This window comes from Ictalurus furcatus, chromosome 20 (assembly GCF_023375685.1).
Source record: "Ictalurus furcatus strain D&B chromosome 20, Billie_1.0, whole genome shotgun sequence".
NCBI classification, from domain to species: Eukaryota; Metazoa; Chordata; class Actinopteri; order Siluriformes; family Ictaluridae; genus Ictalurus; species Ictalurus furcatus.
The window spans coordinates 8,971,284-8,988,025 of record NC_071274.1 but is presented as its reverse complement, the minus strand read 5'-3'; the positions used below and the strand labels follow the sequence as shown (position 1 = coordinate 8,988,025).

General features: G+C 36.6%; 1 protein-coding gene across 4 annotated transcripts in view; it reads right to left on the bottom strand.

Moving 5' to 3' along the window:
- Window positions 1–16,742, bottom strand: part of tmem71 (transmembrane protein 71) — a 36,210-nt gene that overhangs the window by 1,751 nt on the left and 17,717 nt on the right. For 2 of the 4 annotated variants that reach the window (XM_053651083.1, XM_053651079.1), the window contains 4 exons: window positions 8,889–9,319; window positions 865–931; window positions 628–686; window positions 111–157 (listed from right to left, as the gene is read on the bottom strand). In XM_053651083.1, the coding sequence (XP_053507058.1) occupies window positions 111–157; window positions 628–686; window positions 865–931; window positions 8,889–9,319 (604 nt within the window). Of the gene's footprint in view, window positions 1–110; window positions 158–627; window positions 687–864; window positions 932–2,059; window positions 5,869–8,888; window positions 9,320–16,742 lie in introns of those variants that run through there. The other 2 variants (XM_053651080.1, XM_053651082.1) reach the window with 2 other exon arrangements.

Here is a 16,742-nt window from a genome sequence, read left to right as displayed (position 1 = left end):
GTGAGCACTTTTGGAACACACTAATAATGTTATTCATATTGAACTTAAAGTCAAACTAAAAACCAAGTGTATAAATGGTTATATATAAAGGGAATTTTAAATCAACTTACCTCAGTCTTGGTCCAAATTGTGCGTGCTGTTCCAGACTTAGAGCCACCTGACACACAAACAATAAGGAAGCTACTGAAGAAAAACAATTTCGGACATTTGACCGTGACCATATTTGGATCATTATTCCACAATTCCAAAATCTAATCTAATAGTCCCATCTGATGGTTACAATGATAATTTCATATAAATCCTACAAACATTCAACCACTCATTCTTGAGATATTGCACTAAAGAGAATCTCAGACAGATGCATGGAAGGACACACAAGCAACCTAATACCATACATTATGCCTCCACCACTGAATGGTGGAGATAAAAAATTATTTATAACCTCTTATATATTTATCACCTCTTGGGTGTTCCATGGAACTTTTACTTTATTAAAGCAATTACCTACAACCAAAACCTGAGGTGTTTTTTATATTATAGCATCACTTGAGACTTCACAAGTCAAGCATAACTATGTGCATGCATGTGCTGTGCTGGTTATGTGAGCATGTGTGTATGTGTACTCACATACAGATGATATCAGGTAAAGGAAAGCCACTGCTACTGCAATTCCTCCACACACATATCTGCCAGGATATGAAGTAATTGCACTGTTACTCAGAAGCACTTTCACTGACAAGAAAAAAGTATGGCAGCCATGACTTCATGGCAGAAAATCCAGTGATTCTTTAGCTGATGAGATTCTCACTTTTTTACTTAGCCACTTACTTTATCACTTACACATGTCTTCTTTCCAGATCTTACCTGGAAAGCATGTTTGCACAGAGACACAGTGTGAAGAGGACAAGGAAGGCTTTCCTAAACACGGCATCTAGAAAAAAATGATCAATTATCATATTAAAGTAAAATCCTTTACAAATGAATAACATCAATCTCTATAGGCTTGTAAGTACTGTATATAATTATGGATTTATCCATAGGTTCTCATACGGTCATAATTTGTAAAATCATTCAGAAAGCAACTGGGAAAAAATAACCCATTTGCAATCTTTCCCTCTTAGATGTATTAAATAAAATTTTTGTTCTAATTAAATTATGTGATGTTACTTTGTATGAGTAGAAATATGATATGCTGTCTAGGCAAAGTTTTCTTTTTTAGAACAGTTTAATCGTATAATAAGTAAGTTACCAAAAAAGGTTATAAAGAACAACTATATTAGAATTTATCCTTGAAATTAAATTCTTAAATGCAAATAGTTTTTAATAATTTTTTAAACAGATGTAATGAAGTTTAAAACCTTCCTATGAACATACCGTTTGATATAAACTAACTTTGCTAGGATATAAAATTATCTGATATATCTGAGAAACTCACAGACCTTGGTGCACTATTATAAGGGTCCTTAAGGGTCTTGCTTGTGATGTCACAATTTTCTTTCAACTAACAAAAAAAAAATAACTTTTTGAAATTTGGTTACACCATGCTAACACATTTAAGAAATATTATTTCAGTTATTATTAGGGGTTCAGCTGCAAAGCGCTGAAACCCTCTTGTTTTTGTAGGGATTTTTATTATTACTATTTTTTCTGCCCTAAAACTGATCATGCAGACCAACCATAAGCCCTAGACACTTGAAATGACACCAAGTCTCACACTGAGGCTCTACTGATCAAAACAAAAATATTTATTTAAATGGCCGTAAATTTGTAATCGTCTGTCACACACTCAAGTGTCTTATATCATTGGAATCCTTGGCTCAAACTGAACAAAACTTCTCTGATATCTGATTTAATTTCCCTCATGAAAAAATTTCTGCCATTTTGAATTTTGACAAACCTACTTTTGGGAACTCCTCCTAGACTGTTCGTTGAAACTTCACCAAATATTGCTCAGCTCATCCTCAGACAATGGATATGTAAATATTTTTGATAGATCAAACCATTGATTATATATATATATATATATATATATATATATATATATATATAACATCTCATATAACATCTCAACGAATACAGTCGTGAAAAAATAAGTACACCCCATGGAAATTGTTGGCTTTTTTGACATATTTGGACAATCAAACATTTTATCATCTTTAAAACAGTGCCTATTAATAAAGTTGATATACTTGATCAAAACCACAGGGAAAAATAGCTTTTTTCAATCAGTTATTCAACAGAAATATCAATTGATGTGATATTTTTCTGCAGAAAAAGTAAGTACACCCTTGGACTCAGACTTTAGTATTACCCCCTTTAGCAGAAATAACGTCTTGTATTGCATCACTGTCCACCAGTCTCTGACATTGGCTTGCTGGAATTTTTGGCCACTCTTCCATGCAATATTCTTTCAGTTGCAAGATGTTAGAGTGGTTTCTTGCATGTACTGCCCGTTTCAAATCCCTGCACAACATTTCAATGGGATTCAAATCCGGGCTTTAACTAGGCCATTCCATATCCCTCCATTTCTTCTTTTTGAGTCATTCTTTGGTGGATTTGCTTGGTAGGAAAACAACCCCAAACCATAACATTTCAACCACCATGCTTCACAGTTGGTATGAGGTGCTTCTCCTGAAATGCTGTCTTTAGTCAGTGCCAAACCTGTCTGCTGTTACTGTGGCCAAACAACTGTATCTTTGATTTGTCTGTCCAGAGCACATTATTCCAGAAGTCCTTGTCTTGGCCTATATGCTCATTGGCAAAATGTAGTCTTGGTCTAAAATTCTTTTTAGACAGTAAATGCTTTTTCCTGGCACACCTCCCATGCAGGTCAAACTTTGACACCAACAGTTGCAAGACTTAGTAGCAGATCCTATGATTCAGTTTTGGGGTTCTTGGAAACTTCTTTTTGCATCAGATGGTCTGCTCTTAGGCTGAATTTGCTGGGATGTCCAGTCCTGGACAAATTGGCAGTCATTTAAAATCTTCACCATTTGTAGATGATTTTCCTTACAGTGGAATGATGTATTGCAAATAATTTGGAGATCTGTTTAAATTCCTTGTTAGACTCATAAGCATCCACAGCCTTCTTGCTGAAGGCACACTCACTTCAATAACAAAAGGAACACCAGACACTAGATGTGAGAGGTTTAATTAAGACAGGTTCCACCTGCACTCCCTAAGCAGGTTCTAAATATTGGCACCCAATCTTGAGCACCTGATTCTAATTTTATGGATTTAAAAGTGTGATAAAATGTAGGTGTGTTCTTGTTCCCATATGACTGATCTGTTTTTTTGTTAATTTAAATTGTGAAAATTACTACAAACTGTCAATTTTATGTGTCATTTGACCTCACCTCTATTAATAGGCACGGTTTTAAAGAGAATAAAATGTTTTTGTCCAAATATGTAAAAATAAATAAATAAATAAATAAAAATTAAAAATAATTTCCATGGAGTGTACTTATTTTTTCACATGATGGTATGACAGTGAACATGCCAAAATTAACATGAGGTTATATCTCCGCAATGTTTTGGTGTATTGTAACAACCATTACCTGAGGGTACATGAACAATTTCAGAACAGCGCCACCCACTTGTCATGATATGAATTTTTTTGCTTATAACTTCTGCATAATTTGTCCTACACACAAATTATTGAAACACACAGCGTCACCGCAACATTTCACCTGAATTCACTGAAGCTTCACCTTCTTTCTTCGCACCTGATGTGTTATGGAAGTAAATCTGGACTTCGAATGACATGTTTTGGACAGGTCTGGAGCAGTGTTCTCTGCTAGATAAAATAAATCCCTTTGGGTGGGGCGGGACTATGAGCTTTGTGACTTTGCAGATCTTATACATGCACAAACAGCTATATTACACACCCAAACAAAAGGAAAACATTAAAAATCATGTTATGACTCCTTTAAATATGTGATTATTAAAAAAATGTTTTTCTCTCAGCTTCAATAAGTACAATTCTTTGGACTGTAGTACAATTTTCTGGACTCCCTACATTAATGATTATTAATAATTATGTAAAATTGTTGAAATTTAGTCTTTGGATTGCTACAATATAGTCATTTAAAAATTTGGGCATGAAGAAGTGTACCCAAAAGCCTATAATTCCTAAACAAAACCTCAGAACTTCATGAAATTAGGTAAGCACATGCATCTTCAGTATTATTTTAAAGAAACATGCAAAATTCTATAGAGATGAGGCAATAGGTAGTACTTTAACAGTTATAAAAGTTAATAAAAACACTATATTTCTATGGTAAATTACCTGAAATTGCTGAAAATTCTTGTTTCATCTCCAATATAAGTGGTTACTCATTTGCTAAATAATACATGCACTCCCCTCTGAAACTATTGGAATGGCAAGGCCAATTCATTTGTTTGTGCTATATACCAAAGATGTTTAGGTTTGAGATGAAATGATGGATATGAGACAAGAGTTTAGGATTTCTATTTTCATTTCCTGATATTTACATCTATGTGTTAAACAACATAAAACATAGAACCTTTTGTATCAGACCACCAATTTTCAGGAGTTTCTCCCTTCAGTCTCCTCTTCAGGAGTTGAAATGCATGCTCTATTGGGTTAAGGTCTGGTGATTATCTTGGCCAGTCTAAAACCTTCCACTTTTTCCCCCTGATAAAGTCCTTTGTTGGCAGTGTGTTTTGGATTATTGTCTTGCTGCATGATAAAGTTCCTCCCGATTAATTTGAATGCATTTCTCTGTAAATTGGCAGAAAAATGTTCTGAATTCATTCTGCTACTACCATCATGAGTTACATCATCATTAAAGATTAGTGAGTCTCTTCCAGAAGCAGCCATGCAAGCCCAACCCATGACACTACCTCCACCATGTTTCCCAGATGAGCTTGTATGTTTTGTATCATGAGCAGAGCATTTCTTTCTCCACATTTTGACCTTTTCATCACTTTGGTAGAGGTTAATCTTGATTCCAGAACTTTTGTGGCTCATCTCTGTATTTTTTTTGCAAATTCCAGTCTGGCTTTCCAATTCTTACTGCTGATGACTGGTTTGCATCTTGTAGTATGGCCTCTATATTTCTGCTCTTAAAATCATCTTTGGGTGATGGATTGTGATAGCTTCATGCCTGCCCTGTGGAGGTTATTAGTGATGTCACTGACTGTTGTTTTTGGATTTTTCTACACCGTTCTCGTAATGTTTCTGTCATGAGCTGTTATTGATTTCCTTGGCTGCCCCATTCAGAGTGTGTTGCTCAGTACACCAGTGGTTTCTATCTTTTTCTGGACATTCCAAATTGTTGTACTGGCTATGCCCAATGTTTTTGAAATGCATCTGAATGATTTTCCCTCTTTTCTCAGCATCAAAATGGCTTGCTTTTCTCCCATAGACAGCTCTCTGATCTTCGTGTTGGCTTATCCTTTTTAACAACAAATGCAGCCTTCACGGGTGAAACTGCAAGCTAAAACCAAGAGTAGTATGTTCAGACTATTTATTGTTATTAACAGTAAATTTAACAGGACCTATCTGGGTAACAAGAAACACCTGTTAGTTACATGTTCCAATTCTAAACTTTCTTCACATTAGAAATTCTAAACTCTCTTCACATATTCATCTATTGAATTATTGAATTGCAATAATATATTTAGGGGCCAAGCACTACAGGTGCATAGGCACCTATTGTTTTCATCAACTTTCTTATTATTATTATTATTTGGGCCAAGCACTGCAGATGCGCAGGAACCGCTTTAACAGTGTCCAAAACATTAACTGTATCCAACTGCTGTAAGCCACAACATGCTAATTGTTTTTGTCAACTTTCGCCTTCTTCTTCTTCCGCTCTTCAGTCTATGGCAGCCCATAGAACCCTACAGAGAAAAGTTATGAAATTGGACACACAGATAGGGAAATGTCAGAAATGTAATTATAGCAAATTTGGAGTTGCTCTCTCCAACCATCTAGTACCATCGGTACCAACAGCTCAAAATTGTACTCATGTTTACGCTAATAACAATTGTACCATAAGGGCTAGAAACAAAATTAATTTTCCTCTGATTTATTGGCTCATGCCGAGTCGAATGCACCCTCTGACATCATGTTCCATTATAAATTTTTTTCCACCATTTTGAATTATCTGAAAGACCTACGTTTTCAAACTCCTCCTAGACCATTTGTTAGATTTTTTAGGTCTTCAGACCATGCCGAGAAAAAGTTATGGAATTCAGGATGATTTATCAAACCGTTCCCGAATAAATTGCAAATGAATTTGATGATTAGCATGCCGAAAGGGACATGAGGCTATATCTTCGTAACACTGTAACATATTCAGACCAAATTAGTATACGTCATAGCCATCATGACTTGAGGGCACATGCACAGTTTCGGAACATCGCCACAACATGCTCACAAGATATGAAAAAAATATATTTTTGCTTATAACTTCTGAACGGTTTGTTCTAAAATCCTGAAACTGGTCTCTTTAGACACCGAGTCAAATGATATGAAATTTTCTTATACCGGCCATTTTGGGTGTTGACCATTTTGAATTTAGTCGTAAAATGCTGTATTTCATGAACATCTTTGCGTGCTGTTATGAAAATCGGTATGTGTCATTGGCACCATGCCCTGAAGATACTCAAAAACAGGATAGCACCAACTTGTGGTCAAAAATTTATAACAGAATTTTTAAAAAATCCTAACAGCTTTTGATACCTTTTGCTTATTGTCATGAGACAATGTCTTGAGCGATTCCTTGGGTCATTCCGAGAACAATACCAATTTTGCCATGGTTGGCCGAACTTGCTGTCCACCATTTTGAAATACTTTGAAATCCTACTTCTTCAAACCCCTCCTAGACCGTTCATCAGATTTTTACAAAAATCGAATCAGATCATCTTCAGACCATGCTGACATAGATATGGAATTCAAGTTGGAATCATTGGGGCAAATTTTGGTCTAATTTGGAAGTAGGTTTATGGTCAACTTTTGAACTGTGTGACTAAAAAGCCAAATAAAATTCAAAAGCCAGATATCTTTGGATTCCCTGGGTCGAAATGAGTTAAACACACCCTATTATGTCCATTTCCTCTTAATTAGATTTTCCGTCATTTTGGATTTTGTCAAAAAACCTTTTTTTGCTACTCTTCCTACAAATTTTGTCCAATCATCAACAAATTTGTCATCTTCATAGTAACTCTCACAAAAGTTATCAAATTAATTTTTAATACTTCAAATGGTTTGTCCTTAATGAGCCAACAAATCTGACATCAAAGCCACCAAACAAGACATGAGGATGTATCTCAGCAACGACTTTGCACACTGACACAAAACTTCAGGGCCATGACCTGAGGCTATGCAACAAACTTTGTGTCAGCGCCTCCTAATGGTCAAAATATACAATCACAAGCTAATAATTAGAGATGCACCGATACTAAATTTCTCAGCAAATACGATAACCGATTATTCAGAGTGATATCAGCTGATACCGATAGTTCTGCCTTTTATGCCTTCTTTTAAATTAATAATAATTAATTCCACAATTCTGAAAGAAATTCAAATAAAAATTTTATTTTCTCCATTTCAACAAGTTGTTCACAGTAACTGGTTTTTATATTATACTGATATTAACTAAATTCTGAAGATTAAAGTAAGATGTCTTAACTTATTGAATGTTATTAATTCATATCAACAGAATTAATTGACTGAATTCTAAAAAACCTGTTAGACTGACATTCACTCACCACAAACAAAATCATTTCTACTTCATCATTGGACATCAAACAGGTAAGATATAATATAAACTATTTTATATATTAATATTAACTGGATATGAAATATATTACTCTACAAATATATTTTTCTGTGCAATATATACTTTTTTGTCAACTCATCTTCATTTAAATCTTACAACGGTGTACTGGCCCTTTAATTCAGCTCGAGCATCACAGCAAATAAAATAAAGAAATAGACTTGACACTGAAACTCCCACTTCACTTCTGCAGCGTCTGGTGTAAAATTTTAGCAGTGCAGAGATTACAAATTGCAGTTTTGTCATCATTCCACACAAGAGACATCTTTACACACAGCATGAATTCAATGTGTTTTCCCGCCCTCTTTTGAATGACAGGATATAATCAGCCCTGATCATCGGATGTTTCTGAACTATCGGCCAATGGCCCATAGTGCGAAAAATTGCCTTTATTGGCCGATACCAATTATCGGCCGATACATCGGTGCATCTCTACTAATAATGTTTACATCTAATTACCATTTATGGTACTCCTTCTCCAAATCTTTACCAAATTTGGCTCACATCATTGTGATACCTGTCTACACTTGCACAAAGTGGTGTGTGTGTGTGTGTGTGTATATATATATATATATATATATAAAGTAAATAAAAAGAAAAAGCCCAGACTGATGAGAAAAAATATAAATGCCTTAGGTGTTTTTACATTGCAAGAAGAAAAAAACTGTCAGGTAAGAGCAGGAGCGATCACAACCATAGGTCAAAGTAGCAACAGACAACGCTACAGGGCACAGTAGTATGCAGCTGCAGCAGCAATGCCAACATGCTGCCCATTTGTTCATCTACACCTTTCCTCCTACAGTCAAAGAATTCCACCACTGTCTATGGTCAAATCATACACATCATGAAACTACAGATCACTCTTGAATCCCTTTGCCTAAAGTTGTCTCTGCTTTCCTTTGATTTCTTGGGCAAAAGATTGTAGCACTTCTATGAATGTGCAGCTCACAGAGTCTGCTTGCAGAGTTAATTATTATTACAAAACCAACATATTTATGTGATAGGAGGACAGCATTCATGCATATTTTGTACTGTACACTAACAGTAGCACTTTCTCCTTCTAGCACATTTTCCTCTCACCTGAGGGTGGATTGGTGGGTGTGCAGTAACATTTAGATTGTGGTGTGACATCAATCAGACAATACAGTGACTGAGCAGGCAGAACAGGGGTAGAACAGTCTTCAGAGAGAGACTCCACCTCTGGTAAAAGTGTTTCTTTGTCTTTAAGAGGCACCATTTCTGTCGGATCTGCAACAGACATACACAGGTCCAGAATACACATATACACACACTTTAGTCTAAAAACATTTTCAACAACAAAGCCCTCACCATATGTAAAATAGACAGAGGTATCTTGTTCATTGCTGTTGCTAACATCCAAACATGATGATAGTTCAGTAGAGGACAGGGTGCCATCTCTACCAAAAATACTTCCAGTAAGCAAGGACTGGCTCACATCATTCAAGAGTGTGGCAAAAGACCTTCTGCCTTTGCGCCTCCGACGGAAAATTCTAAAAACACACACACACGCACGCACAACAATGCATTTAAAAACTGCAATATGAGCTCTAAGAATGCTAAATAATAATGATAATTACACCAGAAGTGGAAACGAGAAATACATGATTTGATGCGTTAATACACAGTATCTGCGGGAGCTATGAGCTAAAAACTAGAACCTAGAACAGGGCAGACATCCTTGCACGGAAAATTTACTCTTGACTTGTACTTAATCAATTATCAGTGTTCAATATTAGACATATAAAAACATGGATGACTCGTCTCCACGGTTTTTTATTCCCTTCCTATACATACGCATTAATTCGTTAAAGCTATATGCTGTCATTTTTGTACATTACACCTTATGGCATACACTCTAAACTGTGGGGTTTCAGCTCTCAACGGCGGTCCTGACCAGGATAAAATGTTTATCAAGTAAGCTGGGCTCTGCTAATACACAGCTTTGACAAAGTGTAATTAACCAGCTATGCTAAAAGAATTGTACAGCACTTGTACAGCCAGTGTCTGAATCTCCTAAAAGTAAAAAATTAGCTATGAAAGCTATAGAAAATATGTGCTCGCTGTATCCACATTAACCACCTTAAGAAAGCAGTCTCTGGTTTAGACATTCCCTGCACTGACTGTGCGGTGATGTTGATGCCAACCTGGAAAATTTAGAACCTTATTTGGATTTACATCTGACCAAAATGCTGCAACATAAACAACCGCTTAGTTGTAAACATCCATTCCCCACCCACTTAAAAGATCATGTGAAGCCTACTCATGAGGTGCCAGGATCTGCCAGCTTACAGCTGACATTTCATCGAGTGGCGACTACATGAGACTAGGGAGTCCTGATGACAATGTGGCAGGGGTACAAACTTCAGTTCTGACATTGTGGCTCAGCAACACTTTTTTTTTGAGGGAAACAAAATTTATCAATTATGGTCAACTATTCGGAGCGCATGCACATGTGAGCACATGTGAAGATTGCATGCACAGTTTGTGCAAAACCAGTAATTATAAACTCATTAAATTAAGTAAAAAATTTTACATAGATTACATATTTTCTCTTCAAGATTGGCTATGAAAATTGCAATTTTTTTTGTTTTTTGACTTTGTAGTTTAGAATGGCAATTGAGAATGTGGCAGAGTGGGGAATCAGAGTGCAGATAAAGTTTATTACATTTTGTGAGGGTTTACATGCGCACACACAGACTACGTTTACATGGACAACAATAATCTAATTATTGATCTTATTCTGAGTAAGACAATATTGTGAGTAAGGTGTTTACATGAGTCGCTTTTAGAATATTCCTTTCATGTTCCTGTTTTACATGTTATAGAACATCGATCAATTAATGGCACACACCATCCGACGTTCCCTCCAGAATTTCACATATCAACATACAGTTCGTCTTCGTTATGGTACCATACACAGTTTTGGGTGTTTCATTTTTAATTTTACGAAAGCTTCAAGTGCAGTTAATTATTTGTCATGCTGTACGTGCTAATAGACGACTGCTTGAAGCCATACTGCATATTTACCTACTATATAGTAGCTGAGATACATGTATTTCTCCTACTATATAGTAGGTAAGTACGCGGTTTCGGACGCAGTCATGCTCTCTTATTTGCCGTCAAACGGTTGAGAACTGCCATGTGTGTATGTGTCCTGTCTCAAAATGCTGTGAAAACTCCCACATGACACTAATAGTGTGATTGAGGTGAGTACATGTCTATAATGCACGTCAATAATGCGACTAAAACAGGAGTACTCCACTTGTCTTAATTCAATTTGTGTTTACTTCGAGTATGACTTTAACCAGATTAGCAATTAAAGTCAAGAACTGACCAATCTGGTGCAGTCCATGAGGATGAGGTGCACTGTAGTACTTAAAGCAGCTGGTGAACACACCAGATACTGACTGTTACTTTTGATATTGACCTCGTGTTTTGTTCAGGGCCTCATTATTCCATTTCTGTTTGCCAAATGTCTGTGAAACTTGTTTGGTTTATGTCTCAGTTGCTGAATGTTTTTATGTTAATACAAATATTTACACATGTTAAGAAATTTGCTGGACAAAAAAAAAAGCAGTTGAATGTGAGAGGACGTTTCTTTTTTTTGCTGTGATATATATATATATATAGAGAGAGAGAGAGAGAGAGAGAGAGAGAGAGAGAGAGAGTTAGGTCCATATATATTTGAACATTGACAAGTTTTGTTATTTTGGTTGTTTACCAAAACATTCAAATTACAGTTAAATAATGAATATGGGCTTAAATGCAGTCTCTCATCTTTAATTTAAATGTATTCACATCCACATTATAGGAAGGGTTTAGGAATTACAGCTCTTTAATCTATAGCCCCCTCTCTTTCAAGGGACCAAAAGTAATTGGACATTTGACTCAAAATCTGTTTCATGGACAGGTGTGGACTATTCCTTCGTTATTTCTTCATCAACTAAGCAGGTAAAAGGTCTGGAGTTGATTCCATTCGCATTTGGAAGCTGTTGCTGTGAACCTACAGCATGCGGTTAAAGGAGCTCTCAATGCAAGTGAAACAGGCCATCCTTAGGCTGCAAAATTTTTTTTAAAAATCTTTCCGAGAGATAGCAGGAACATTAGGAATGGCCAAATCAACAGTTTGGTACATTCTGAGGAAAAAAAGAATGCACTGGTGAGATCTGCAACATAAAAAGGCCTGGACATCCACGGAAGACAACAGTAATGGATGATCATAGGATCCTTTCCATGGTTAAGAAAAATCCCTTCACAACACCCAGCCAAGTGAAGAACACTCTCCAGGAGGTAGGCATATCATTATTCAAGTCCATCATAAAGAGAAGACTTCACAAGGGCAAATACAGAGGGTTCACCACAAGGTGCAAACCATTCATAAGCCTCAAGAATAGAAAGGCCAGATTAGACTTTGCCAAAAAAACATCTAAAAAAAGCCATCCCAGTTCTGGAAAAGCATTCTTTGGACAGATGAGACTAAGATGTAACAGAATGATGGGAAGAAAAAAGTATGGAGAATGCTTGGAATGGCTTATGATCCGAAGCATACCACATCATCTGTAAAACACGGTGGAGGAAGTGTGATGGCATGAGCATGCATGGCTTCCAATGGCACTGGGTTTGATGATGTGACAGAAGATAGAAGCAGCTGGATGAATTCTGAAGTGTATAGGAATATACTGCTCAGACAATCAAGTTAATTGGACGGCGCTTAATTTTACAGATGGACAATGACCCAAAACATACTGCGAAAGCAATCCAGGAGTTTTTCAAAGCGGAAGTGGAATATTCTGCAATGGCCAAGTCAGTCACCTACGGAGCCCCCCTAGTGTCAGGTAAGAAAAAAAATACAGCCATGTGTAAACCATGCCCTCAGATTTGTAATCCGTGCCCTCAGTTTTGTAAACCGCGCACACTGCGTTTCTCAAGAAATAAACACACAAAAAGAACATAATGTGTATTGTCTTACTAATGTGTGTTGAGTGGACATAGAACCAAGTACAACTGAATATATTTTTACATTTTCTCCCGTTCAAGCCCGCGGAAGCCAAACTTTGGGAAACGCAGGTTATCAGTGCTTTATAGTAATGGAGTCAGGAAGGGAACGTCTAAAAAGTGCATGACCTGGGCAACTGTATAAGATTCTACTAAGTTTATAGTCGTCTACTTCACAGGATATCTAACTTATTGTAGTGTTAGGATACAGTATGGATAAAGTATTTGTTTATTTTTTATAGTATATATATTATTAATGATATACCTAATTATTACACATATAAAATTATTATGCCATATAAAACCCAGGGTTAGTCTTAGCAACTACAGCAAAATGCTGTTTTTAATTGCTTAACGAATTTCTGTAAATAAAAAGAAATTAAATAAAATTTTTATCATTCACACTATATTATACTCCATTATACTTATCAATGACAACTCTATTTTGAAAATAATCAAGGGTTTTTTTGTTTAAAAAAAGAAAAAAATTATTAAAATGCAATAACATTGCTTATAGGTTACAAATGTAAAACCAAATGTACTATGATACAGATTATTATTGCTGTAAAGTACAGCAAATAGAATTTGAAATCTCAGTTTTTAATAAGTTCTCTTTTATTATAATTTTAAAATAAAAATAAAATTTTTATGATTTTTCATTTTGCAAAAGAGAAAAATAATAAAAATGCAATAATGTTTTGACTGTATGAGCTACACATACTAAATAATAAAGAAAAAAATAAAAATAAAGAAAGAATTTCAGTGCTAGAAATATGGCTTGCATTTCTAGGCAATTTTATATGCCACTCCAGATGAGGGCTGCCCCAGAGACCGTGAGCTGGACAGCGGTCTAAGACCGTGCTCAAGCCCGTGAGGGAGGTGTCTGTCATTACCGTCTTGCGATAAGGAGACACCCCTAGATTGTGACCCAAGGCTAGAAACCGGGGACACTTCCAAATTCTCAGAGCACGTAGGCATCGCCGCGTGACACTGATTACTCTCAGAGGTTTTGTCCTCGGATGAAACCCCCATCTTTTCAGCCACCACTGAAACAGTCTCCTGTGCAAAAGCTCCAACAGTCTCTTCTTGTAGAGACTGGAGGGGATGCCAAGATCCAGCTTTATCTTGCTCAATGTTGATAGGATTGACCCTACGCATGTTAGGGATAGAAATGCCCTCATCATAGTAGAATCCTTACAACCCCTAGATAAGTTGTCCACTGCACCAGAGAAAGCATACTTTTCTGAGGTTCAGAGGCAGAGGCTGGCCCAGATCCATGAGGCTCTGAAACCCAACTTGCTTCGGCTTCAGAGAAGACAGCGAGTCACGAGTGGAGCTGCCTAATTGTAAGGCATTCACAATGCGCACAGTCAGACCTCTCGAGGGCTGCCGTGCTCCAATCCTAGATACTTCACACAGAAAGTGTGCAGTCCTCCCCGTGATGAAACGGGAGCAAGGCATAACACACTTTCTGGACTCTCTCACTCTTACTTTTCTCCTCTTTATTTTTTAAAGGGACAAAAAAGAAAAGATAGAGGAAATTAGTCTTCTTGCGTGCATTATACAAAGAACGACATGCAGTCTGGCTGAAGATAATAAGGCTGACGGCACGCTTCATAGGTGTTGTTTATATATCACGTGATGCGCTTGAATGCCACGTCACCTGATCACGGCAGGCCTATAAATAGGCATGATGTTACACAAGCTTCAGATATCAGTCACTCGCAAGGGCGCTTCCCACAGCGCTCAGCTAACGCAACATGGAGTTCCCTTTGAAAGGGAACCCAGAAGCCTTCATAATATTTGCAGTCTGAAAAGTGGTCTCTTGCATAATATGCTGCTTTCTTTACTGACATACAAACATTTTCCTGTTACATTTAATTTTATGCTCAGAAATTTATGTTTGGAAATCTAAAATGTTTTTTGTACTGAGTTGATAATGTAGAAGTCATAAAATATAAATCTATAACAAAGTTTGTACTAATAAAATTGCTTCTTTATATCATATCTGTCTAATCTGTTATTCTATATTTATTTACAATTTCTCTTAGTTAAATGTTTATTTTCAGAATTATTCTGATTTCTGGAAATACTGGAACTAAGAGGCCCAAAACTGTTCCAGCATGACAGTGCCCTTGTGCACAAAGCAAGGACCTTAAAGACATGGTTTGCCAAGGTTGGAGTGGAAGAACTCAATTGGCTTGCACAGAGACCTGACCTCCACTGAACACTTTTGGGATGAACTGGAACACAGACTGCATCCCAGGCCTTTTCGACCATCATCAGTGCCTGACCTCACTAATGCTTCTGTGTGAAGTGACTATTTGTTATTGAATTTTGATCCTAGTGCTTCCACTTTCAATATCAGGAGCAGATGCCTCACATGTGAGTTGGACTGTTCTAAGAACAACCAATCGCTCAGATAAATAAGTACACAAAGACCCTGGCGTCACAGTGGCTCTAAGGCAGCGTACACATTTTGTAACAGCTTGGATGCTATCACTCTGTATTATACCTTTGTGCTGTTTGGTGATGGTTGACTGAAAATGTAAGCAGCCACATACAGTGGTGCTTGAAAGTTTGTGAACGCTTTAGAATTTTCTATATATCTACATAAATATGACCTAAAACAACATCAGATTTTCACACAAGTCCTAAAAGTAGATAAAAAGAACCCACTTAAACAAATGAGACAAAAATATTATACCTGGTCATTCACTTATTGAAGAAATGTACCAATATTACATATCTGTGAGTTGCAAAAGCATGTGAACATTTGCTTTCAGTATAATAACGGCAAGTAAAAGTTAACTGTTGGTCTTGGACTTGGACTGTGGACTTATGAACATTAACACTAGCCAATGTGAGAGAGCCCTTTAGCCGCTTAGAAGTTTTCCTGGGCTCCTTTGTGACCTCACAGACTATTACACAACTTGCTCTTGGAGTGATCTTTATTGGTCGACCACTCACGGGTAGGGGAACAATGGTCTTGAATTTCCTACATTTGTACACAATCTGTCTGACTGTGGATTGGTGGAGTCCAAACTCTTTAGAGGTGGTTTTGTAACCTTGTCCAGCCAGATGTGCATCAACAACTCTATTTCTGAGGTCCTCAGAAATCTCCTTTATTCGTACCATGATACACTTCCAAAACATATTTTGTGAAGATCAGCCTTTGATAGATCACTGTTCTTTAAATAAACCAGGGTGCACCTGACTGTCATCCCAGTCATTGAAAGCACCTGACTCTAATTCCACCTTCAAATTAATGCTAATCCTAGAGGTTCACATAGTTTTTCCACTCACAGATGTGTAATATTGGATTATTTTCCTCAATAAATAAATGGCCAAGTATAATATTTGTGTCTTATCTGTTTAATTGGGATTTCTTTGTCTACTTTTAGGACTTGTGTGAAAATCTGATGATGTTTTAGGATATATTTATGCAGAAATATAGAAAATTCTAAGCGGTTCGCAAACTTTCAAGCACCACTGTATTATATCTTGGCATATGACCTGGCACAAAATATCTGCTGTTACCATTTCTGAAGACCAACTTTGTAGGAATATTTTAATGGTTAGATATGTGTTGTAGACAAAGAACCTTTTGAACCAGTCACTAAGGTGAACTGGTAATGGTTACTTCCATGTACTCACTCGTTTTGTTCAGTGGATTAGTTACAGTGAGTTTAGTTATAGTGTTGTATAGTCTTGTTCAGGCTTGTTTGTCTGAATTAAAAAAAAAATAATCCTGTTTTATTTTTAACCTTTTTCCTAAATAGTGGCTGGACCAAAGAAGTATGTAGATTTAAATGAGGCTAGCCCTCCCAGACTAACTCTACTTGCTGTAATCATAAAGGCTACCTATATGGGATCACAGTCACAAGGTGACAACTATTGTTTGTCCTCAGCAAAGAA